This window comes from Bufo gargarizans, chromosome 7, assembly GCF_014858855.1.
Source record: "Bufo gargarizans isolate SCDJY-AF-19 chromosome 7, ASM1485885v1, whole genome shotgun sequence".
NCBI classification, from domain to species: Eukaryota; Metazoa; Chordata; class Amphibia; order Anura; family Bufonidae; genus Bufo; species Bufo gargarizans.
The window spans coordinates 29990794-30017454 of NC_058086.1; the positions used below are offsets into that span (position 1 = coordinate 29990794).

The 26661-nt window shown below is 47.1% G+C and overlaps 2 protein-coding genes across 2 annotated transcripts in view; both read left to right on the plus strand.

The window, feature by feature from the left end:
* Nucleotides 1–26661, plus strand: part of AGBL4 (AGBL carboxypeptidase 4) — a 1564331-nt gene that overhangs the window by 1115725 nt on the left and 421945 nt on the right. The window lies entirely within an intron of this gene.
* The window catches only part of BEND5 (BEN domain containing 5), a 62047-nt gene continuing 51257 nt past the window's right edge, over nt 15872–26661 (plus strand). Inside the window, exons 1-3 of the mRNA XM_044302213.1 lie at nt 15872–16112; nt 18803–18939; nt 22524–22908. Of these exons, the coding sequence (XP_044158148.1) occupies nt 15920–16112; nt 18803–18939; nt 22524–22908 (715 nt within the window). The 5' untranslated portion in view covers nt 15872–15919. The remainder of the gene's footprint in view (nt 16113–18802; nt 18940–22523; nt 22909–26661) is intronic.

Consider the following 26661-nt stretch of genomic DNA (forward strand, 5'->3'; position numbering starts at 1 on the left):
TCTATGTTTCTGTTCCACTTTTTCAGACGTGGAGGTTGGAGGGCGACTTTCTACTGAACCCCTGTGGTCACCAATAAATGTCCAATATTAAATATAATATAAAATAATAATAATAAATATCCATATTCCAGTTTTTGCGGCTGCAGCTACAAGATCTCTACGTGATTAGAAATGAAGTTGCACGAGGTTTGAAGACAACAAAAGTTTACTTGACAAAAAAATTCTTCAAATGTAATATTGATTTCTTGCCTACGGCGTAACTTGCGTTTCACTCGTTCCTTTTGTCCCATAAGCAGCCTTATTACTAGCGCCGGTATTTCATGGCTCGCAGGCATATAGAATTTTCACGGATTTATATTTTTAATTGATGCAGAAGGTTCCTTTTTGTCACTAACTTGCGTTCAGAAATTAGAGATTTATCAGATTTTATTGGAAAAAAAAAAAATCTATAAGATATATTGGCCGGGGCGTTGATCAAGAGCGTATTCGTGGCGTTGTGTGAGTTCTGCTCCCGGTAAGCAAAGTGCATTGCTCAGCCTTTCAGACACAACTAATTATATTCAGGTCTATGCGGAACAATTGGGTTTCCATCTATATTACGCTCTGACTGCTTTCTGCCTTGATCTGCCTATTAACGGATTGGTAAACAGTGTCTCCGTGGTGGTCAGGGCAGACCGGTCGGCATGCTAATTAGGTCTTGAATATGTTTAAATGCGAATTCTGTTTACTATGGATTTTCATCCAGGTCACACAGGCACACGGGTTATTGATCCGGGAGACACGGACTGGAATTATATCAGCAGCCTTCATTATTATTCAACTTTTCTATAAAAAGCACCAGCGCAATATAAACAATAAAGGAGATCTTGTAAGGCAGGAATTTACCAGGCCGCACACGAGAATATGCCAGCGTTATGCCGGACTGAACCGCCACATGAAGCCTAGAATTTAAAGGTATTTTATAAGGGAGTTAGGTAAATGTTGATGACGAGAGATGAGGGCTCTGCTCAAAATTCAATTTGGGTTCAATTTGGCTGAATCGGTCAACCGACTTGATTTGTGGGTCTGAATCAATTCTCCCAGAATCAAGGGGCACATTTATTATGACCGCCATTTTAGACGCCGGTCTTAATAGACCACTAAGCTGGCGGTGGATCCTCCGGAGTTACGAAGAGGCACTGGTCTCTACATAACTTCGCCGCATCCAGTGCCAGTTCTAAATGTAAGACGGTTTCCTTGCTGTCTTACATCTAGACATTAGAAAATGGTAAATGAGACGGTTCCTTCCCTTCCCATGCCATGCCCACTTTTTTTTTTAGACCTGGCGTGAGCGCGGAGAACTGTTGCTTCGCAATCTGTGCCTGAAATACACCTAATTTAGGAGTATTTCCGCTTGATAAATGACCGCCGAAAAGTGTTAAAATTTGCCTAAAAATTCTCCCAGGCCTAATTTTTAAGCATTTTTTACCTGTATTTTTCTTGCTTTCTTTTTTCTCTTTCAGCCCTCCTCCTCATCCACAAAAAGAATAAAACAATTCCCAAATTTCACATCCACTACAATTTTTATATTTTTTTTTTTACTAAAGTTGAGTCAAAAATGATTCATTTATAATTGATTTGCTCATCTCTGTTGATGACCTATTCTCAGTATAGGCCATCAGTATCTGATCTTAGGAGGTCCAAGCCCTGGCATGCCCACCGATCAGTTGTTTGAAGGGGCAGTGAGTGTTATGGCCTCTTTTAAGCTACTTTCACACTAGCATTTTTCTTTTCCGGCATAGAGTTCCGTCACAGGGGCTCTATACCCGAAAAGAACTGATCAGGCATAGCCCCATGCATTCTAAATGGAGAGCAATCCGTTCAGGATGCATCAGGATGTCTTCAGTTCAGTCGTTTTGACTGATCAGGCACGCTACGGTTTTATCTCCGGCCAAAAAGACTTGCCTGAATGCCGCATTTTTTTTGCCATAGGAATGTATTAGTGCCGGATTTGGCATTCAAGATACCGGAATGCCGGATCCGGCCAGGCCGAAAAAAAGGTGAAAAAAAGAAATGCCGGATCTGTTTTTTCCGGATGACACCAGAAAGACGATCCAGTATTGCAATGCATTTTTCTGACTGACCAGGCATTTTTCAGACTGATTAGGATCCTGATCAGTCTTACAAATGCCATCAGTTGGCATACGTTTTGCCGGATCACTCTGCCGCAAGTGCGAAAGTAGCCTAAGGCTACTACTTTAACACTAGTGTTCGGGGCTCCGCTTGCGAGTTCCGTTTGAAGGCTCTCACAAGCGGCCCCGAACGGATCCGTCCAGCCCTAATGCATTCTGAGTGGATGCGGATCCGCTCAGAATGCATCAGTCTGGCACCGTCTGTCCTCCGCTCCGCTCAGAATGCATCAGTTTGGCACCGTCTGTACAAATAGGAGCGGATCCGTCTGTACAAATACCAGACGGATCCGCTCCAAACGCAAGTGTGAAAGTAGCCTTAGGCTAATACAAAGGTTTAGGGGTGAGCAGCACTCCGCTAAGTAGCTTCCTTGAGTAACCTCAGGTTAGATATAGAAAATATGAGTCCTCTTACGGGGAATGGTGGTGAAAGCAGCGCCAGGTCCTGGCTCGTGGTCCCAGCTGGTAGATACTCAACAGGATCTTCAGCGCTCTCCGGTTATTGCATAGTGGTATTTATTTACCAACAGGCATCAGTACATGCAACACTTCGACTAAAATGTCAGGATCCCGGAAAGAATTATGGAGGGATCCTCATGGGATTATAATCATCCCAGAGATTTTACATTTAGGGTTTTGGCGGGAATTTTTCCCGCCAAGAAGGTTAGGTATATGGGCTAAAAATGGTAAGGTTACTGGGCAGAGTGGCAGAGGTCATTCATTGGGTCGGGGAGGGACCTCATTGGGTCGGGAAGGGACCTATTAAATTCCGTTACTGGGCAGAATGGAATAGGGATGCCCAGCAACAGGTATAGGATTGGGTGGGAGCTTTGGGCTGGGACCAGGCTTGGGTTATAAGAAGTGGTGTCTGCCAGCCGTGTGCTGCCAGGCGAGGACCTGTGGAAGGATTGCTGCCCCGACCGCCCTTCCCCCTTTTTTATTTTTGTCACGTCTGCTTTATTAGAAGGAGGGTAAAAGTCGCTCCCTGATAAGGTGAGGGGACGAGTTGAGTCAGTAGTTTAGGCCGAGCTTATGGCTGGTCTAATTATTGGTTTGTTAATAAGATATTGATGATGATTTAATTAATTGATGATTTAATTAATTGATGATTTATTGTTAAATAACTTTCAGCTAATCTTTATTAAAAATGGCCGTGGCCTTATTTATTCCACCCATTAAGGTGTCCACGTGTATTTTTTATTGGGTTGAGCTATTGGTTATTTGGTTATAGGGTTTGGGTATGATTTATAATCCCATGAGTCTTTTTCATTTGAGTCGAAACGCCCCATGTATTGCTCCCTGTTGGTGAATAAAGACCAGTATGGACTAACTGGAAGAGCGCTGAAGATCCTTTTGAACATCTCTTCCTAGGCTACTGATGTCGCCGAACCTCGGTCCCATTGGGAAACTGCTTGACCCCACTACAAGAAAGTGGTCATGCAGTGTGTCAGGTGATCATTCTTGGCCAATCAGTGTGATCGATGCATTGTTTTTCATACAGTGCACACTTATATACAACTTATTACACCCTTCTATGGATTTTTGGGGGAGGGGTCTGCACCCATGGCGTAACTTATATTAGGGAAGTTTATGTGTGATTTGTTCCAGGCATTATTGAATGTGGTTTGCAGAAATCTATGTATATGATACAGACATCTGGTGCATGTGAACATAACCTTAGGACCCTGTCTGCCATGACACATAGATGTCGGACTGTAATGGCTTCAATGGAACATCTACATTGTCTTTCAGGGACTTTGAGAAAGGACTGCATTACTACTTAAAGTGACTGTCCAGTTAGGAGCTCAAAATGATATTTAAGGGCCCTTTCACACCTGCGTTCTTGTCATAGAGCCCCGACGACGGAACTCCATGCCGGAAGAATACTGATCAGGATTATCCTAATGCATTCTGAATGGAGAGAAATCCGTTCAGGATGCATCAGGATGTCTTCAGTTCCGGACCGGAACGTTTTTTGGCCGGAGAAAATACTGCAGCATGCTGCGCTTTTTGCTCCGGCCAAAAATCCTGAAGACTTGCCGCAAGGCCGGATCCGGAATGAATGCCCATTGAAAGGCATTGATCCGGCATTGATCCGGCCTTAAGCTAAACGTCGTTTCGGCGCATTGCCGGATCCGACGTTTAGCTTTTTCTCAATGGTTACCATGGCTGCCGGGACGCTAAAGTCCTGGCAGCCATGGTAAAGTGTAGTGGGGAGCGGGGGAGCAGCATACTTACCGTCCGTGCGGCTCCCCGTGCGCTCCAAAGTGACGTCAGGGCGCCCCAAGCGCATGGATCACGTGATCACATGGCACGTCATCCATGCGCATGGGGCGCTCTGACGTCACTCTGGAGCGCCCCGGGAGCCGCACGGACTGTAAGTATACCGCTCCCCCGCTCCTACTATGGCAACCAGGACTTTAATAGCGTCCTGGCTGCCATAGTAACACTGAACGCATTTTGAAGACGGATCGTCTTCAAATGCTTTCAGTTCACTTGCATTTTTCCGGATCCAGCGTGTAATTCCGGCAAGTGGAGTACACGCCGGATCCGGACAACGCAAGTGTGAAAGAGGCCTAAGTCAGGACCTGCAGAGGATGATCACCTGCTATTTATTTTCCTTAGATCTTGCTCCTTGGCTTCCTCTTAGCTCAGCTCTAATACGGCCGAGCTGTGATCTGTGACTACTTACAGAGCCTACAGAGAGTCTGCGGCAGTCTGAGACACGCCTCCCGTCTTATCATTGGTTCAAGATGCTGCTCTGTCCCTCCTCCTGCGACTCTGCCAACGGCGGACTGGGAACTTAAAGTGGCCCTAGAAAAAATTCTAGAAGTGGCCCCAGGTTGTAGGTGGTTCTAAAGTGAAAGAAGGCGTGAAAACACAAGAAGGCAGGGACAACGGAAGCAGACGGGGCCTGCAATACTGTAGTGCACAACAAAATACCGCCTCAGCAGAACCAAATATACTGCCCCAGCAGAACCAAATATACTGCCCCAGCAGAACCAAATATACTGCCCCAGCAGAACCAAATATACTGCCCCAGCAGAACCAAATGCCACAGTGCCGCACAAATACTGCCCCAGCAGAACAAATACCACAGTGCAGCTCAATATACTGCCCCAGCAGAACTAATTACCACAGTGCAGCACAAAATACTGCCCCAGCAGAACTAAATACCACAGTGCAGCACAAAATACTGCCCCAGCAGGACTAAATACCACAGTGCAGCACAAAATACTGCCCCAGCAGGACTAAATACCACAGTGCAGCACAAAATACTGCCCCAGCAGGACTAAATACCACAGTGCAGCACAAAATACTGCCCCAGCAGGATTAAATACCACAGTGCAGCACAAAATACTGCCCCAGCAGAACTAAATACCACAGTGCAGCACAAAATACTGCCCCAGCAGAACTAAATATCACAGTGCAGCACAAAATACTGCCCCAGCAGGACTAAATACCACAGTGCAGCACAAAATACTGCCCCAGCAGAACTAATTACCACAGTGCAGCACAAAATACTGCCCCAGCAGAACTAATTACCACAGTGCCGCACAAAATACTGCCCCAGCAGAACAAATACCACAGTGCAGCACAAAATACTGCCCCAGCAGAACTAAATACCACAGTGCAGCACAAAATACTGCCCCAGCAGGACTAAATACCACAGTGCAGCACAAAATACTGCCCCAGCAGGACTAAATACCACAGTGCAGCACAAAATACTGCCCCAGCAGGATTAAATACCACAGTGCAGCACAAAATACTGCCCCAGCAGAACTAAATACCACAGTGCAGCACAAAATACTGCCCCAGCAGAACTAAATATCACAGTGCAGCACAAAATACTGCCCCAGCAGGACTAAATACCACAGTGCAGCACAAAATACTGCCCCAGCAGAACCAAATACCACAGTGCAGCAGAAATTACTGCCCCAGCAGAACTAAATACCACAGTGCAGCACAAAATACTGCCCCAGCAGAACAAATACCACAGTGCAGCACAAAATACTGCAGTATAAAACTGTCATCAGGGGGGTAAAGCCGATACCCCAGTAAGGGGCCCGGACCCAGGGGGGAAGTCCGGCCGGTCCCGAGCCTTTTTTTTTTTTTTTTTTTTTTTTGTGTCCGTTAACTTTAAATCAGCACTCATATCTTTACTGTCTTACACTGACTCAGCTCCGGTAACAGGCAGCGCTGGCGCGTGACGTCAGTGACTGAGCTCTGCCGCCCGAACTGCCTGTTACTGGAGGGAGCTGAATGTAAGGTAGTAAAGAGATGAGCGCTGATTTAAAGTTACTGTCTGCAGGATACCGATTACAGTTTATAAATGTATACTACTGTGAGCGGCGGGGAGGGGGATCTATGGATGGCACTGTTATGGGGGATCTAGACTGTGGATGGCACTGTTATGGGGGGTCTGTGGATGACCTTATGGGGGGATCTGTGGTTGACACTTATGGGGGGGTCTGTGGATGACACTGTTATGGAGGGGATCTGTGGATGGCACTGTTATGGAGGGGGATCTGTGGATGACACTGTTATGGAGGGGATCTGTGGATGACACTGTTATGGAGGGGATCTGTGGATGACACTGTTATGGAGGGGATCTGTGGATGACACTGTTATGGAGGGGATCTGTGGATGACACTGTTATGGAGGGGATCTGTGGATGACACTGTTATGGAGGGGGATCTGTGGATGACACTGTTATGGAGGGGGATCTGTGGATGACACATAGCATAAGGTGCTATATACGGCATGTGTCATCCACAGATCCCCCTCCATAACAGTGTCATCCACAGATCCCCCTCCATAACAGTGTCATCCACAGATCCCCTCCATAACAGTGTCATCCACAGATCCCCTCCATAACAGTGTCATCCACAGATCGCCTCCATAACAGTGTCATCCACAGATCCCCCTCCATAACAGTGCCATCCACAGATCCCCTCCATAACAGTGTCATCCACAGATCCCCCTCCATAACAGTGTCATCCACAGACCCCCCCATAAGTGTCATCCACAGATCCCCCTCCATAACAGTGCCATTCACAGATACCCCCCATAAGTGTCATCCACAGATACCCCCCATAACAGTGCCATCCACAGATCCCCTCCATAACAGTGTCATCCACAGATCCCCCTCCATAACAGTGTCATCCACAGACCCCCCCATAAGTGTCATCCACAGATCCCCCTCCATAACAGTGTCATCCACAGATACCCCCCTTAACAGTGCCATCCACAGATCCCCCATAACAGTGCCCTCCACAGATCCCCCATAACAGTGTCCTCCACAGATCCCCCATAACAGTGCCATCCACAGATCCCCCATAACAGTGCCATCCACAGATCCCCCATAACAGTGCCATCCACAGATCCCCCATAACAGTGCCATCCACAAAAAGGGGCGGGTTAAAGGGTACATAAGTGCCTGATGTTCGTACATAGTTAAGTACCTGGCTGCCATGAGGAGGGTATAGACAGCCCTCTGGGCATCAGCCCACCGGGAAATTTCTCTGTAGGGGCTATGGCCAGTGTGCCCAGGGGATCTGCCTCCTGAAATTGGCTGCTGTGTATAAAATAGTCTATCACAGGCAAAGCAGAACGTCAGCGCAGATTGAGATAATTTTTAGTAGACAGAATGAAGTGCAGATTACTAAACCATCATTAAGATAAAGATGGACATCACGTAATATCTTAGGGTACTGGCTGTCTTTAAAGAGACCATCCCTGTATGGAGACTTACTGAAAGTGCTCCGTGGTATGAAGATGTGTTGGCAATGCTCCATGGGAAAACAATGTGCAAAGAGGTCCCTCCCAAGGAAGAGAACCATCTACTAGCACCAACTTGTGGAAGTGGCTCTCTATAAGGGAAAATAACCAAGCCAAATATACATCGATAGACAGCTGATTTGGGGTGTTTGGCCCTCATCAGTATAAAGCAGGATTCTGGTTGGCTGGGTGCAATGCCTTAAGGAAACCAGCCCTGGAGGGAGACTTACTGGAAGTGCTCCATCTGATTGGTGGGGGTCCTGGGTGTTGTCAGTTATTTGAAGAGGCTGTGGTGAGTGCGGAAGCCTCCTCGCAGCTTACCCACTGGCGGATCCAGGGGGGGGGGGCAACAGGTCAATTCCCGCCTCCCCCGATAATATAGTGAGAGAGTGGGCGCCGCTCCGTTCACCTGCTGTGGCCCTGTTACCTTCTCCTGCGCTGTATGGTAATTGCTACTGTCGGAAACACCAGGGAGGAGTCTGCCCTGTTTCTCCCTGGGCGTTCCTCCCAGACTGTGAGTTCTGCGCTGTGATTGGACAGCGCTACAGCCTGGGAGAAGGAGACGCCCAGGAGAACAAGGGCAGACTCCTCCTACTATAACCAAGTCCCCTAAGTCTCCGCCTACTATAACCAAGATCCCTAAGTCTCCGCCTACTATAACCAAGTCCCCTAAGTCTCCGCCTACTATAACCAAGTCCCCTAAGTCTCCGCCTACTATAACCAAGTGACCGAAGATACCGGAGGGCATAACGGGAGAACGGAGCGGAGCCCAGGGATAATAGTAAGTGCCGTGAGATTCCCGGGTGCCGCTGTATATGTCATGATATTTAGTTCACAATTTTTTGCCCGATGAAAGGTCCTCTTTAAGTAAATGGGGATAAGCTGCAATACCAAGCACAGCCCCTGTACAATGTATGGTGCTGTACTTGGTAAACTGTGAGTAGGCTGCAGCGCCTCTTCAAACAGCTGGTGTCTCAGGTGTCAGACCCTTACCGATCAGATACTGATGACCTATCCAGAGGTTATCATTATAAAACACTAGGAAAACTGCTATAAGGGCTCACGCACATGGCCATGTTTTGCAGTCCGCAAATAGCATATCCGCAAAACACGGGTGCCGGCCGAGTGCATGCCACTATTCCTTTTTAACTTCTGTAAAAATTCCCTATCTTTGTCCGCAAAATGGACAAGAATAGGACATGTTCTATATTTTTGCGGAGCCGCGGAATGGATGCGTGGGTGCTTTTGCGGCCCCACTGAGATGAATGGATCCGCATTCGATCAACAAAAAGCGTAGATCGGATGCGGCCCGAGACTGCAGCTGTGTGCATGAGCCCTAACTCTGCCATGGAAATCGGGACCATATTGGTTGACACCCGGTTTTCCGATCAGTAGCCATAACTGCAAAACAACAGAATAAAATTCACTTTCGTGGTCTTTATTTTATTTATTTTTCGCATTGGAAAATGTCTTTTAATACTTAGAAGCTACGAATGTTCTGCAGGCGCGATCTGTTTATTTATTTATTTTTTAACCCAAAAAGAAGAAAAATGTAACGCCTTATAACGTTAATAGGGAGAGGCAGATTATTATGAGTTGTAAATAGCTGCTGCAAATCAATTTCCTGTTGTGTCTTCAGATTTGCGCGCTTGGCAGTGAATTGTATTGATCGCAGGACGGTGAAGTTAGCGAGCGAAAGAGAATTAGGTACAGAAAACATGGAGAATGGATGAGGGATGCACAGCCAAATATAGACAGCGCAATCACAGAGGATTTCACAGGTTGCTTAATGTTCACCTCACTGAGATACCTGGAGCTTTTCCATCATCACCGAGGTTGGGATCTGCCGCAGGGAAGGACACAGCTTAGCACCTTCACTCGCCTTCGCTTTTATAGATATTGATTATTTTAGTATACGGCTCCAGGCTTATATGGCATCAAGACCTGCTATACTTCAGAGTAGGATCTTCAAAGGGGATCTGTCAGCAGTTTTGTACCTGTTACATGTGCGCTTGGCAGCTGAAGGCATCTGTGTTGGTCCCATGTTCATATGTGCCCGCATTGATGAGAAAAATTATGTTTTAATATATGCAAATGAGCTTCCAGGAGCAACGGGGGCGTTGCCGTTACACCTAGAGGCTCCGCTCTCTCTGCAACTGCTGCGCCCCCTGCACTTTGATTGACAGTGTGCAAGCACGTCCACCACTGCTGCTGGATTGCAGGGTGGTCGTAACCATGGAAACGGGCAGTGTATAACGTGATGGAAAAATGAATCCAGCCAGCAAATGAAGCAGTATGGATAATAACAATACATTAGTAAGTGGCTTGTATTAACTTCCTCTACATAATAAATGCTATTTGCTGAAGTAACACAAGCTGTGGCCGCGCAGTAACCAACCGCATTGCAACCGTGACATGACCTCACAGTGTACTCATACCCCTAACTGTTCCTGTTGGAATGGTATAATATAGGTTCTTGTGTCATAAAAAAAAACAACTAGTCTTGTACCCATTTTTGGGTAATTTAACCACCTCCCGACCGCTGTACGCGTATATGCGTCCGGGAGGTGGTTGCTTTATTCCTCCTGGACGCATATACGCGTCTTCTCGCGAGACGCAAGATTTCCTGTGAACGCGCACGCACAGGCGCGCGCGCTCACAGGAACGGAAGGTAAGCGAGTGGATCTCCAGCCTGCCAGCGGCGATCGCTCGCTGGCAGGCTGGAGATCCGAATTTTTTAACCCCTAACAGGTATATTAGACGCTGTTTTCATAACAACGTCTAATATACCTCCTACCTGGTCCTCTGGTGGTCCCTTTTGTTAGGATCGACCACCAGAGGACTCAGGTAGGTCAGTACAGTCGCACCAAACACCACACTACACTACACTACACCCCCCCCCCCCGTCACTTATTAACCCCTTATAAACCCCTGATCACCCATGATCACCCCATATAAACTCCCTGATCACCCCCCTGTCATTGATCACCGCCCTGTCATTGATCACCCCCCTGTCAGGCTCCGTTCAGACGTCCGTATGATTTTTACGGATCCACGGATACATGGATCGGATCTGCAAAAAGCATACGGACGTCTGAATGGAGCCTTACAGGGGGGTGATCAATGACAGGCGGGTGATCAGCCATATACACTCCCTGATCACCCCCTGTCATTGATCACCCCCCTGTCATTGATCACCCCCCTGTAAGGCTCCATTCAGACGTCCGCATGATTTTTACGGATCCGATCCATGTAGCCATGGATCCGTAAAAATCATGCGGACGTCTGAATGCAGTCTTACAGGGGGGGTGATCAGTGACAGGGGGGTGATCACCCTGATCACCCCCTGTCATTGATAACCCCCCTGTAAGGCTCCATTCAGACGTCCGCATGCGTTTTGTGGATCCGATCCATGTATCCATGGATCCGTAAAAAATCATGCGGATGTCTGAATGGAGCCTTACAGGGGGGGTGATCAGTGACAGGGGGGTGATCAGGGAGTCTATATGGGTGATCACCCCCCTGTCATTGATCACCCCAAACCCCCCCCCCCCCCCCCCCCCCCCGGTAAGGCTCCATGCAGACATTTTTTTTGGCACAAGTTAGCGGAAATTTTTTGTTTGTTTTTGTTTTTGTTTTTTCTTACAAAGTCTCATATTCTACTAACTTGTGTCAAAAAATAAAATCTCACATGCACTCACCGTACCCCTCACGGAATCCAAATGCGTAAACATTTTTAGACATTTATATTCCAGACTTCTTCTCACGCTTTAGGGCCCCTAAAAAGCCAGTGCAGTATAAATACCCCACATGTGACCCCATTTCGGAAAGAAGACACCCCAAGGTATTCCGTGAGGGGCACATTGAGTCCATGAAAGATTGAAATTTTTGTCCTAAGTTAGCGGAAAGTGAGACTTTGTGAGAAAAAAACAAAAAAAAATCAATATCCGCTAACTTATGCAAAAAAAAAAAAAATTCTAGGAACTCGCCATGCCCCTCATTGAATACCTTGGGGTGTCTTCTTTCCAAAGTGGGGTCACATGTGGGGTATTTATACTGCCCTGGCAATTTAGGGGCCCAAATGTGTGAAAAGTACCTTGCAATCAAAATCTGTAAAAAATGGCCTGCAAAATCCGAAAGGTGCACTTTGGAATATGTGCCCCTTTGCCCACCTTGGCTGCAAAAAAGTGTGACACATCTGGTATCGCCGTACTCAGGAGAATTTGGGGAATGTGTTTTGGGGTGTCATTTTACATATACCCATGCTGGATGAGAGAAATATCTTGGCAAAAGACAACTTTTCCCATTTTTTTATACAAAGTTGGCATTTGACCAAGATATTTTTCTCACCCAGCATGGGTATATGTAAAATGACACCCCAAAACACATTCCCCAACTTCTCCTGAGTACGGCGATACCAGATGTGTCACACTTTTTTGCTGCCAAGGTGGGCAAAGGGGCGCATATTCCAAAGTGCACCTTTTGGATTTCACCGGTCATTTTTTACACATTTTGATTGCAAACTTCTTCTCACACATTTGGGCCCCTAAATTGCCAGGGCAGTATAACTACGCCACAAGTGACCCCATTTTGGAAAGAAGACACCCCAAGGTATTCCGTGAGGGGCATGGCGAGTTCCTAGAATTTTTTATTTTTTGTCGCAAGTTAGTGGAATATGAGACTTTGTAAGAAAAAATTAAAAAAATAAAATCATCATCATTTTCCGCTAACTTGTGACAAAAAATAAAAAGTTCTATGAACTCACTATGCCCATCAGCGAATACCTTAGGGTGTCTACTTTCCGAAATGGGGTCATTTGTGGGGGTTTTCTACTGTCTGGGCATTGTAGAACCTCAGGAATCATGACAGGTGCTCAGAAAGTCAGAGCTGCTTCAAAAAGCGGAAATTCACATTTTTGTACCATAGTTTGTAAATGCTATAACTTTTACCCAAACCATTTTTTTTTTTGCCCAAACATTTTTTTTTTATCAAAGACATGTAGAACAATAAATTTGGCGAAAAATTTATATATGGATGTCGTTTTTTTTGCAAAATTTTACAGCTGAAAGTGAAAAATGTCATTTTTTGGCAAAAAAATCGTTACATTTTGATTAATGCCAGAGTAAAAATGCCAGCAGCAATGAAATACCACCAAATGAAAGCTCTATTAGTGAGAAGAAAAGGAGGTAAAATTCATTTGTATGGTAAGTTGCATGACCGAGCGATAAACGGTGAAAGGAGTGTAGTGCCGAAGTGTAAAAAGTGCTCTGGTCATGAAGGGGGTTTCACCTAGCGGGGCTGAAGTGGTTAACCAGGTTTGGGAAGCTGTGGGCTACTAATATAGAAAAAAAGATACCTATGTTTTTTTTTGTTGCTCTAGAGCTATCTACAGAAGGCTACCCTATGGAACACAGACAGGCCAATGGTGTATGTCCACCTGCAGCTCTTTCTATGGAAACGTAGAGCCAAAGGCAGTCAGCGACGGGAACAAGCCTCCCTAGCGTCACGGGTGCCACTAAGGAGGCTCATCCCCCATTGCTGCCTGCTATGGGATGTCCCCCTGACGCCGGATGTTTTAATCCGGTGGAGCTAGGTAAGTACAATCTGTGTGAGGGGCCCGGGCATTTGGGGGGCATTATAGGGCTTGGAGAATCTCTTTAAGGCCCCTTTCACACGAGCGAGTTCCACATATTGGTTGGGTAGCATTATATTGATTTATGATGCTATGTATCCCTTAGGCCTCTTTCACACGGGCGTATCCGTATAAGGTCCGGATGCGTTGCGGCAAACACGTGCGGGTAGGTACGCAATTGCAGTCAGTTTTGACTGCCATTGCGTTCCGTTGTTCAGTTTGTATCGTGCGGGTGCAATGCGTTTTGCACACGTGTGATAAAAAACTGAATGTGGTACCCAGACCTGAACTTCTTCGCAGAAGTTCAGGCTTGGGTTCGGTGTTCTGTAGATTGTATTATTTTCCCTTATAACATGGCTATAAGGGAAAATAATAGCATTCTGAATACAGACTGTATAGTACAATAGCACTGGAGGGGTTAAAAAAATAATAATAATTTAACTCACTTTAATCCACTTGTTCGCGCAGCCGGCATCTCTTCTGTCTTGTTCTGTGAGCAATAGGACCTTTGATGACGCCACTACGCTCATCACATGGTCCGTCACGTGATCCATCACCATGGTGAAAAACGCACAATATAGAGCTTGCTGCGATTTTCACGTAACACACAAGTGATGCGTGAAAATCACCGCTCATGTGCACAGCCCCATAGAAATGAATGGGTCCGGATTCAGTGCGGGTGCAATGCACTCAACTCAAGCATTGCACCCGCGCAGAAAACTCGCCCGTGTGAAAGGGGCCTTAGAGGTCTGGAATATATTGCACAACACTGACATAATGCTGGTGCGGAGGCACGGACAGATAACCACGGAAGTACTCCATAGTGTTTCGGTGCCTCTGTTCCGCACCGCACCTTCTGCTGTTTGCGGGCCGCAATATGGGTACCGGCTCAACTACGGTCGTGTGCATGTGCCCTAAGTTTACAGGTCCGGCAGAATGAAGGGGAGAGTGGGGTTGCCATTCATGCACAACCCCTTTAAACAATACAGTTCTGATTACACAAAGGTTACATTGCTGATATAACAGGTTTTTTTCCAGTTTTTATATTGATGACCTACCCTCCGACTCCCGGCGCGCCACCAATCAGCTGTTTGAAGAGGCCATGTGACTTTCAGGCTCTTCCAAGGCCAGTGATGTCATGTCCTAGGGCAGTGATGGCTAACTTCCGGCACCCCAGCTGTGGTGAAACTACAACTCCCAGCATGCTCCATTCCTTTTTATGGAGTTCTGAGAACAGCCAAGCAAGTCTGTATTTTGGGAGTTGTAGTTTTACCACAGCCGGAGGTCAGCCATCACAGTCCTAGCGGCGGCTCAGTCCTAGTCTAGTCAATGGGGCTGGGCTGCAATACCAAATACAACCACTATACAATGTACGGCGCTGTACTTGGCAAGCTGTTAGGCAGGGGTGCAGCGAGTCGGACCGCCACTGATCAGATATCCTGAGGCTATAGGCCAACAATACATTTGTCCCGAAAAGCCTCCTTAATGTAACTACTGTACCTCCAGGTTATCTCATAACTTATATAAAAAAGAAAAAAATATTTGACGTTGCTCCGTCTCTAGTTGTGAGCTGTCAAGTGTATATTATTTGTATGCTTTCTATGTCTTCATGTCATCTCTACAGAACTGTGAATATTCAATAGAAACCGAAGTAAAAAAAAGTTCAAAATTTTATTAAAAATAAAATTAGAATAAAGCATGGAAATAACTAAATGAGCAAAAATATAATACACTAAAATATGTATTAATAATATTTAAAAAATATTTTAATTACAAAAATAATAAACATTAAATTTTAATAAAACTAATAAATAAAAACACAATGAAATAGCATGCATTCAATAAACCTGCATTCATAAAGCAACAAAAATAAAATTAGAATAAAATATAAATAAATGCAAAGTGAAATAGAACTAATTAATTAAAATATTATATTGGGAAAAAAAATGAAATTGAATAAAATAAATAAATTAAATAAATAAATAAAAACACCTTGAAATGGAATTTATTAATTCGAAATGAATAAAATAAAAAATTGAGTAAAACACAGGTAGATAAATACAACAAAAATAATAAAACGAAATAAGGTTCATTTTATTTTTGTATCGTTTAATGCAGCGCCCTGTGTGACTAGAGCCAGTGTCCAGCATGCTGAGACCTGTAGTCCTACAGTGTGGTCCTCCCGTGCAGCCCATGCCAGGCTGAGCGCCCTGTACAAGCAACTGGCAAGGGTTCGGCACTCCATTACTCTCGCCTTCGCCGCATCCTTCGTTGCCACGGCAGCCGCGCCGTGGCTGATCGCCGAGTGAAGGACCCCGGGCCCGTCAGCGGGCGGAACATGTTCGCTTTAGTCCGCTTCTTAGATGATAACGTGTGTCGCACGTTGCCCGCCGCCCGGATGCCCGGCTTCCTGCCCAGCTCGACGGAAGATTTTGATAAGCGGAAGGTTTACACCGTGTACCGGAGCCCGGAGGAGGCAGAGGCCGGGGGGAAGGCGACGCTGCAGAGGGCGCAGATCCTGGCACTGGCAGGTAAGACTGGGGGGATGACAGCTCAGATGATAGCAAGGGGGAGTGGGGGTCATTATCTACTCCCCTCCCCCATGCCTAGGGGTACTTTGGGGTAGGCAGGCTGCCAGGCTGCTTGTGCCATACAATGCCCAGCGCATGCGACTTCGTACGACTTTGTATTCCACCATGTATAGGTGAGAGGATGGCGCTGTCCGACCTAAAATAAAATTACATGAGGGGGGACAAAACCATCACCCGCCTTTTCCGGTCCCCACTAGACTTGAAGACGTTCACCTCTCCTGACATTTCTAATTGGATTCCCATAATATGACAAATCTGGAGCGTCTGGTCCTCTGTTATTCCTCTTGGAAGTGTATAAATCCAATCAATAACTGGGTGTTAACATAAGGGTACGGTCCGGCATTGTGGACCGTACCCCCCCCTCGTGGACGTGGCCTGTCCGCATGCGGCTAGCTGCACCTTCAGGCCGTACCCCTATTACAGTCTACGCTATAAGGTACCACCCCCAACTGGTAACACCCAGATGTCAATTAGTTTATCAGTTTCTATCAGGAATAACAGAGGACGACGCACTGCAGAATGTTCTGAAAAACAGTCCCCAGAACTGCAAGCCTTTCTGAAAAGATCAGACCTGTCAAGACAGGTGACGGGTCCTCTGCCTCCGATAAAGGGGTGTGCGAAGGTTTTCCCTATCAAAAGGATAGGGGAGATAGCTAACTGATCGGCAAGGGTCTGATCACTGGGACTCCCACTGATCAGAGAACGGGGGTCCCGAGCATATTCCTGCCAAACTCCAGTCTCTGTAGGACCCCCAGGGATCGCTCTGCAGACATCAAAAGCTACTTTGATAAGGAGAAAAAGAAAGTTCAGCGACTCCACCAGTCACACAATCCAAATCGCTCTGGGCATCGGGGGCGTTTCTGGAAGGACAGTTTGGATTACCCGTCCTCTTGATAGGTCATTAATGGCCGATCAGTCCATCTTTTTTAATTATCTGGGACAGACCCTTTAGTAATTCACTACCAAATTGTGTCCAAGCTCCCATGCAAAACTTTTTGTCTCCATGGTAACAGACTACCCACAAACCCTGCGTAGTCTGATTCCAGAGTAATACCCACTTCTGCCTCCAGCTTCTTGCTATCCTACTAAATCTTTAACCACTAAGATGTATTCGTTGTCTGGAGAGTCTATGGGTATGACCTCCACGGGGGTAATGAATGCTGCCCCCCCCCCTACCAGTCGCTAAAACGGCTGTACACAGAAGAGGTAAGCATGGGTGCTGCGGACAGAAATTGCTAGGCTAATAAAGGGGTGTTCCCATTTGGGACATTGATGTCATATCACTAGGACATGCCATCATTGTCATATACGGGAGGTGTGGGACCCGCTGCTATCTAGAGAACGGAGCCCCCGAACACAAATAAATAGCGGTGGTGGGAACGTGCCCTCTCGCCAGCTTCTCCAACGTACCGTCCCATATAAATAATATTGCTTCTCTCCCTCCAGCATAGGGTTAATAAGCCCATGGGGGGGTCTGTACTCCAGACCCCCCAGGGGCTTATTAACCCTATGCTGGAGGGAGGGAAGCAAGCTATTGCAGCCAAGTGGTAAAGTCCAGTCCAATATGGTGGATCTTCCCTGTACCTTATCACTTGCTTTGTATTGACTGCAGCCTCCCCCCAGGAGCCGAGAAACTCCAGGCAGCCCCGACCAGCATTAAAAAGAAACGACACTTTTGATATGTCATAGGGACATATCAAAAGTGTTGATCGGCGGGGGTCCCAGCTCTGAGACCCCCCGTGGATCTCTATGTAGAGCAGTCTGATACGCTCAGCCGAGCGTTGCTTCTCCTCTGACTGAAAACAGTCTCATAGACTTTCTATTGAGGATGTCTTCACTACACAGACTGCTGATTATAGAGATCCACTGCCCAGTCCGCTGCAAATCGCACACCGCTGCAGGAGCCGCCCCCTCCGCATCTTCAAAGCGGTGCACCGAATGGTCCAGCAGCCCACCCAAACCAACCAACCAACCAATAACTAAGATCCCTGCTGCTGGGAGCTTTGTTATTGGTGATTTCAGGCGGCATTGGATGGATGGCAGGTTAGACTTTTTTTTTTTAAGGAGTAAAATTGCCTGAACAGGCGTCTGTGACGCTTGTACAGGCGTCATTGCGACCTCCGGATGATAGGCGTATGTAGACGGAGAACCCTTTTAACCTGAATGCAAGGATGCCCTGACCTGGACAGTACAAAGGAATTACATATATCCCAATATTTGTCAGGTAGCGGCCCCTTTAACTCAGATAGTAGACGACACATCCTTTTATAATTTCCATTCGATTTACTTGCACTAGAGAAGAAAAAAAAGGCCTCCTCTAGGTGTTGAAAGCAGAGGCGACGCGGCGCAGCTTTGTGCCGCGTTCTGCACGGTCTGAGGCAGAGAAAATAAACGCTTTAAAGAAAAGTTTTAAGGGAAAAGTTGAATTGTGAAATGGTCGGCACTCCCGATACACATCGTCCTTTGTTCCGCATCCATTGTAGAGACATAAAATAGTCTTGGCAAATTCTCGGCACCTCGAAGCCGCATCTTTTTAATGTTTGCAGCACAAAGCACGTTTTGATCTTCAAGAGAAGCCAAGTCCAATCTGTTTAATGCGCTTTCCATTTTTTTCCCCTGTATTCTTTAAGAAAACAAAACTGATCTGGAAACTCACGTAATGCAGAAAAAAATCAAAATCCCCAAGCTGTGTCTGAACCCCTCGGAAGGGTCCTGGGAGTTTAAAGAGAATGAAGAGGAGGAGGACGGCGAGCGGCGGCACAGTAAGGTAAGCGCATGAACTCGTGCAACCGACAAAATGAAGGGGTGGCAACCGTTATCTCGTGGACACCTAAATACTCTAAAATGACATTATCCTGCTTTATGTATTTGCAAGCCTTCAAGGGGTTGTCCAGGATATTTATATTGATGACCTTATCCTTAGGATATCCCACCGATATCTGATAGGCCAGGGTCTGACACCCCACATCTGTTCTGCAGCAGCTCAGGTACCAGACTACACAACTCCGTCCAATAGTGGGTGGTGCTGGTTCCTGCAGCGCTGTTCCATTGAAGTGAACGGGAACAGCTCTGCAGTAACTGCGTCCGTCCACAAGACAATGGATGGCGCTGTGTAGCTGCTCAGGAACGGCTGATCGTCAGGAGTGTGGGGTGTCGGACCCTCGCCAATCAAATATTGGTGGCCTCTGCTGAGGGTCAATATAAAATTTAAGGGATCATACATTGCCAGCAAATTAAAGGGCATCTGTCAGCAGATTTGTCTCTATGACACTGGCTGACCTGTTACATGTGCGCTTGGCAGCTGAAGGCATCTGTGTTGGTCCCATGTTCATATGTGCCCGCGCTGCTGAGAAAAAACATGTTTTCACATAGGCAAATGAGCCTCTAGGAGCAACGGGGGCGTTGCCGTTACACCTAGAGGCTCAGCTCTCTCAGCAACTGCCGCGACCGCTGCACTTTGATTAGCAGGGCCAGACATTATAATCTTTTCACTGCCTGGCCCTGTCAGTCAGAGTGAAGAGGGTGCAGCAGTTGCAGAGAGGGCAATGCCCCTGTTGCTCCTAGAGGCCCATTTACATATATATATATATATGTGTGTTAAAATTATTCTTTTTCAACAATGCGGGCACATATGAACATGGAACCAACACAGACGCGATAAAAATATATTTGAAATTATGTTTTATGAGAAATGTTGTTATTCTGACACGTTGCAGGCTGCTCAGTCCCGTTCAGTGTGAAATCTATCAGATGAACTCTCTGACGGCTCAGTCTGTTTGCCTTTTCTCTGCTGTCCTGAACATAAATCTAAGCCGACATCTTTACAACCTAATAAAATAAGCTTAAAAGGTTTGTCCGATTTCTGGAGAAAATCGGACAAACTTAACTGCCAGATCCCGCGCCGCCGCTTTGGTTCTCCCGGCTGGGCTCTTTTTACACGGCTGCAGCAGCGACATCATGTCGATAACATATGACCGTGGCAGCCAGTCACTGGCCTCATCGGGTGCACCGCTGAGGCCACTGATTGGCTGCAGCAGTCTTGTGTCTAAATAACCCATTTCATTCAAATGGGGTGGCAACTTTATGAGCGTTGACGACAGCACAAAGAGGCACTGCAGATCTAGCCATTAAAGAACTTGTCTGAAGGAGTTCACACTGAACGGGGCTGTGCAGCCTGCAGTGTATAAGAATATATGCAGGCTGCAGAAGACAAACAGTTGAATAAGATCTAATTGCACCCAAAGGTTTGCATAGTCTTTAAATGGGTATTCCCATTTTGGACATTGGGGGCATATTGCTAGGATATGCCCCCGATGTCTGCTAGCTGTGGGTACCACCTCTGGGACCTACACCTATCCCACAAAGTGCTGGAGGGCGCACCGCACATGTGCTGCTGCCCTCCATTAATATTTATTGGCGGTGCGCTCTGCTATTTTCAGAAGTTCCATTGAAATTAATGGTATGTGCACTGTGCAAGCGCAACCAACGCTTCATTTGCTTCTATGGGGCTTACTTTGCGGGCTCCGTTCTAAGTGTAGGTGCGGGTCCAGGAGGTAGGACCCACAGCTATCAGACATTGGGGACATATCCTAGCAATATGGCCTCCAATGTCCAAGATGTCCAATGTCCCTTTAATCTTTTTTCCCCGAGTCCCTTTTTTTTTGATAGAATACAAGCAAAAAGTGCTTCAGATGAGTTACTATTGTTATGACTCATATTTTACCTTATCAGTGGCCGTGATGATTGAGGGGTTAAATACCTTCTGAGTTTGGTCACATTAATTGCGCTAAAACAAGGAAAAAGAAGATGTGAACTAATCAAGTGTCGGAGCGGGATGCTGCAATCTTTATTAGCTCGTATTTCACACTGTTGTACATCTGCCAGAGAGAAGGTTAATGATGTATTCAAGCTGAACATCTCTGAACCTTGATTACGTTCACATAAAGCATTGCTTTAACTAATTATGTCTTAAGAAATCAGAACTCAAATAGAAGTTGTGATCACTGATTTCTCTTTTACACCTGATAAACTTTGTTACCAGGCTGATGTCATTGTCTAGTCCCTTTGGTCGCTCATTTTCCAGACTGGCTCCCACACCACATTGTTACTTAATAATTTTTTTATACTTTAATTTTTATTTTATTTTTTTAAATAAGGCTGTGTTCACATTGCTGTCAGAGGCTTTTTCAGCATTTTCAGTAGATTCCATAGGAAGAACAGCATTGTGAACAGAACCTACAGCAGAGCATGCAGGGGGCTCAGTGTACTGCTGCAAACACCAAGAAATGTTAACGAGCTGACATATCACTAGTTAATGGCCCAGTGATCCTGCATCCCCGGAAGTCAATCCATATGGGAGCCCAAGAGTGAAACCATAGAGGTACTGGAGCCCCAGGAGTGTAGCCATAAGGAGGCTGAAATCCAAGGAATTTAGCCATAGGAGTGATGGAGTCCCAGGAGTTTAGCCATAGGTATGCTCAAAGCCGACAAGTCTAGCCATAGGAGTACTGCAGTCCCAGGGGTCTAGCCATAGGAGTGATGAAGCCCAAGGAGTCTAGCCAGAGGGCAGCTGGAGCGCCAGGGGTCTAGCCAGAGGGCAGCTGGAGCGCCAGGGGTCTAGCCAGAGGGCAGCTGGAGCGCCAGGGGTCTAGCCAGAGGGCAGCTGGAGCGCCAGGGGTCTAGCCAGAGGGCAGCTGGAGCGCCAGGGGTCTAGCCAGAGGGCAGCTGGAGCGCCAGGGGTCTAGCCAGAGGGCAGCTGGAGCGCCAGGGGTCTAGCCAGAGGGCAGCTGGAGCGCCAGGGGTCTAGCCAATAAAAATTCTTGCAGACAGAGCAGAGCCTGTTACATAACTGTGAGCTCATACTTTGTTTAATTCACTTTGATGTGAAATGCATCCACGTATTTAGATGTAAGCGGTAGAGACCAGAGCAGCAGTGTCGTTGGACTGGTTTTGGCTTTAAGGGGTTATCTAAGTGTCTAATACTGATGACATCCTCAGGATAGGTCATTAGTATCTGATTAGTTGGGGATCAACCCCCGGTACCCCTGCCTTTCAGCTGTTTGAAGAGACCGTGGCACTACTGGAGCCTCCTTTTAGGTCAGTGACGTCATGTTCATCGGTCACATGGCCTAGACGCAGCTCAGTCCCATTCTAGTGAATGGGGTTGAGCTGCAATGCCAAGCACGGCTGCTATTCACTTGACGGCACTGTGCTCTTTAAGCCGCGAGGCGACCTCTTCAAATAGCAGATCGGCAGCGGCGCTCAGTGTCGGATCTCCACCAATAGCATACTAAAGTTAGGTCCACGTCATTAGATGGACATCTTCAGTGACTTCTGTTTCTGTTGATTTAGAGACCAGACGGGAGGAAACAAGTAGAAGGAACCCGCAAGAGCATTGAAGCTGTGGTGGCCCGCTTGGAGAAGCAGAACAGTGTGCCATCGAGTCACCACTCCAGCTGTGAGGACATCTTCCTGGAGCCCTGTCCGATGGCAGGACACATGGACACACTGGAAGATGCTTTGATACCCAGAGTTTTATATGAGGAGTTGCTGAGGAGCTATCAGCAGCAACAGGTGGAAATGAGGCACATCCAGCATGAGCTGGAAAGGACTCGGAGGCAGCTGGTTCAGCAGGCCAAAAAACTAAAGGACTATGGGACATTAGTCACAGAAGTGAAGGAACTCCGGGTCCTTAACAGAAGACTCCAGGATGTGTTGTTGCTTAGACTGGGCAGTGGTAAGTGATCAAATTGATATCCGAAACTTGCTCACAGTTAGGCTGGGTTCACACCTGAGCGTTTTACAGCGCGTTCCTACGCGCTGTAAAACGCACAACAGGCAAGAACCAACGATTCCCTATGGGAATGGTTCTCACCTGGGCGTTTTACAGCGCGTACGATCGCGCTGTAAAACGCCCGACGCTCAAACAAGTGCTTGAGCTTTTTTTTGGCCGTTTGTCGCGCGTTCCCGCACATAGAAATTCGGGAACGCGCGACAATGTGTGAACGCCAGTCTCTGTATGCGCGATTGTAAACGCCCGTACAATCGCGCATACAGAGCGCTCGTTTCAGAACGCTCAGGTCTGAACCCAGACTTACAGTTGCTCATAATCACCTTTTCTACCTGGATTTATCTAAAAAATGATCTTGTGGCTAGATATTTCTGTTATATACTTATTATGGCACGTTCTGCTTTTCTCTACAATTCCTCTCAGAAGATCCACCTCATATGTCCAGTGCTGGTGAGTAGAAGACATTTGTAGTGTGCTCACGGCACGCGCACACCGTGAATATACACGTAGGAAAAATTCACGGCAGGAATCCCAGGCTGACCCTCAGATCTGTGCCGTGGGTTTGTAGTTTGAATGGCGCTGATCCAATCGCAGATCATCCCCATTCAAGGAGGCTAATTCGCAAGAAGATACCTCCCGTGGTTTCCTTGGTCTCCTCTAAGGGCTCTTTCACACCTGCGTTCTTTTCTTCCGGCATAGAGTTCCGTCGTCGGGGCTCTATGCCGGAAGAATCCTGATCAGGATTATCCCAATGCATTCTGAATGGAGAGGAATCCGTTCAGGATGCATCAGGATGTCTTCAGTTCAGGACCGGAACGTTTTTTGGCCGGAGAAAATACTGCAGCATGCTGCGCTTTTTGCTCCGGCCAAAAATCCTGAACACTTGCCGCAAGGCCGGATCCGGAATTAATGCCCATTGAAAGGCATTGATCCGGCCTTAAGCTAAACGTCGTTTCGGCGCATTGCCGGATCCAACGTTTAGCTTTTTCCGAATGGTAACCATGGCTGCCGGGACGCTAAAGTCCTGGCAGCCATGGTAAAGTGTAGTGGGGAGCAGGGGAGCAGCATACTTACCGTCCGTGCGGCTCCCGGGGCGCTTCAGAGTGACGTCAGGGCGGCCCACGCGCATGGATGACGTGATTGCATGGCACGTCATCCATGCGCATGGGGCGCTCTGACGTCATTCTGGAGCGCTCGGGAGCTGCACGGACGGTAAGTATTATGCTCCCCCGCTCCCCACTACTACTATGGCAACCAGGACTTTAACCACCTCCCGACCGCTGTACGCACATATGCGTCCGGGAGGTGGTTGCTTTACTCCTCCTGGACGCATATACGCGTCATCTCGCGAGACGCGAGATTTCCTGTGAACGCGCGCGCACAGGCGCGCGCGCTCACAGGAACGGAAGGTAAGCGAGTGGATCTCCAGCCTGCCAGCGGCGATCGTTCGCTGGCAGGCTGGAGATCCGAATTTTTTAACCCCTAACAGGTATATTAGACGCTGTTTTCATAACAGCGTCTAATATACCTCCTACCTGGTCCTCTGGTGGTCCCTTTTGTTAGGATCGACCACCAGAGGACTCAGGTAGGTCAGTACAGTCCCACCAAACACCACACTACACTACACTACACCCCCCCCCCCCCCGTCACTTATTAACCCCTTATAAACCCCTGATCACCCATGATCACCCCATATAAACTCCCTGATCACCCCCCTGTCATTGATCACCGCCCTGTCATTGATCACCCCCCTGTCAGGCTCCGTTCAGACGTCCGTATGATTTTTACGGATCCACGGATACATGGATCGGATCCGCAAAAAGCATACGGACGTCTGAATGGAGCCTTACAGGGGGGTGATCAATGACAGGCGGGTGATCACCCATATACACTCCCTGATCACCCCCTGTCATTGATCACCCCCCTGTCATTGATCACCCCCCCTGTAAGGCTCCATTCAGACGTCCGCATGATTTTTACGGATCCGATCCATGTATCCATGGATCCGTAAAAATCATGCGGACGTCTGAATGGAGCCTTACAGGGGGGGTGATCAGTGACAGGGGGGTGATCACCCTGATCACCCCTGTCATTGATAACCCCCCTGTAAGGCTCCATTCAGACGTCCGCATGCGTTCTGTGGATCCGATCCATGTATCCATGGATCCGTAAAAAATCATGCGGATGTCTGAATGGAGCCTTACAGGGGGGGTGATCAGTGACAGGGGGTGATCACCCTGATTACCCTGATCACCCCCTGTCATTGATAACCCCCCTGTAAGGTTCCATTCAGACGTCCGCATGCGTTCTGTGGATCCGATCCATGTATCCATGGATCTGTAAAAAATCATGCGGATGTCTGAATGGAGCCTTACAGGGGGGGTGATCAGTGACAGGGGGGTGATCACCCTGATTACCCTGATCACCCCCTGTCATTGATAACCCCCCTGTAAGGCTCCATTCAGACGTCCGCATGCGTTCTGTGGATCCGATCCATGGATCCGTAAAAAATCATGCGGATGTCTGAATGGAGCCTGACAGGGGGGTGATCAGGGAGTCTATATGGGTGATTACCCCCCTGTCATTGATCACCCCCCTGTCATTGATCACCCCCCTGGTAAGGCTCCATTCAGACATTTTTTTGGGCACAAGTTAGCGGAAATTTTTTGTTTGTTTTTGTTTTTGTTTTTTCTTACAAAGTCTCATATTCCACTAACTTGTGTCAAAAAATAAAATCTCACATGGACTCACCGTACCCCTCACGGAATCCAAATGCGTAAACATTTTTAGACATTTATATTCCAGACTTCTTCTCACGCTTTAGGGCCCCTAAAAAGCCAGGGCAGTATAAATACCCCACATGTGACCCCATTTCGGAAAGAAGACACCCCAAGGTATTCCGTGAGGGGCACATTGAGTCCATGAAAGATTGAAATTTTTGTCCTAAGTTAGCGGAAAGTGAGACTTTGTGAGAAAAAAACAAAAAAAAATCAATATCCGCTAACTTATGCAAAAAAAATAAAATTCTAGGAACTCGCCAGGCCCCTCATTGAATACCTTGGGGTGTCTTCTTTCCAAAGTGGGGTCACATGTGGGGTATTTATACTGCCCTGGCTTTTTAGGGGCCCGAAAGTGTGAGAAGAAGTCTGGGATCCAAATGTCTAAAAATGCCCTCCTAAAAGGAATTTGGGCACCTTTGCGCATCTAGGCTGCAAAAAAGTGTGACACATCTGGTATCGCCGTACTCAGGAGAAGTTGGGGAATGTGTTTTGGGGTGTCATTTTACATATACCCATGCTGGGTGAGAAAAATATCTTGGTCAAATGCCAACTTTGTATAAAAAAATGGGAAAAGTTGTCTTTTGCCAAGATATTTCTCTCACCCAGCATGGGTATATGTAAAATGACCCCCCAAAACACATTGCCCAACTTCTCCTGAGTACGGCGATACCAGATGTGTGACACGTTTTTGCAGCCAAGGTGGGCAAAGGGGCACATATTCCAAAGAGCACCTTTCGGATTTCACCGGTCATTTTTTACACATTTTGATTGCAAGGTACTTCTCACACATATGGGCCCCTAAATTGCCAGGGCAGTATAACTACGCCACAAGTGACCCCATTTTGGAAAGAAGACACCCCAAGGTATTCCGTGGGGGGCACGGCGAGTTCCTAGAATTTTTCTATTTTTTGTCACAAGT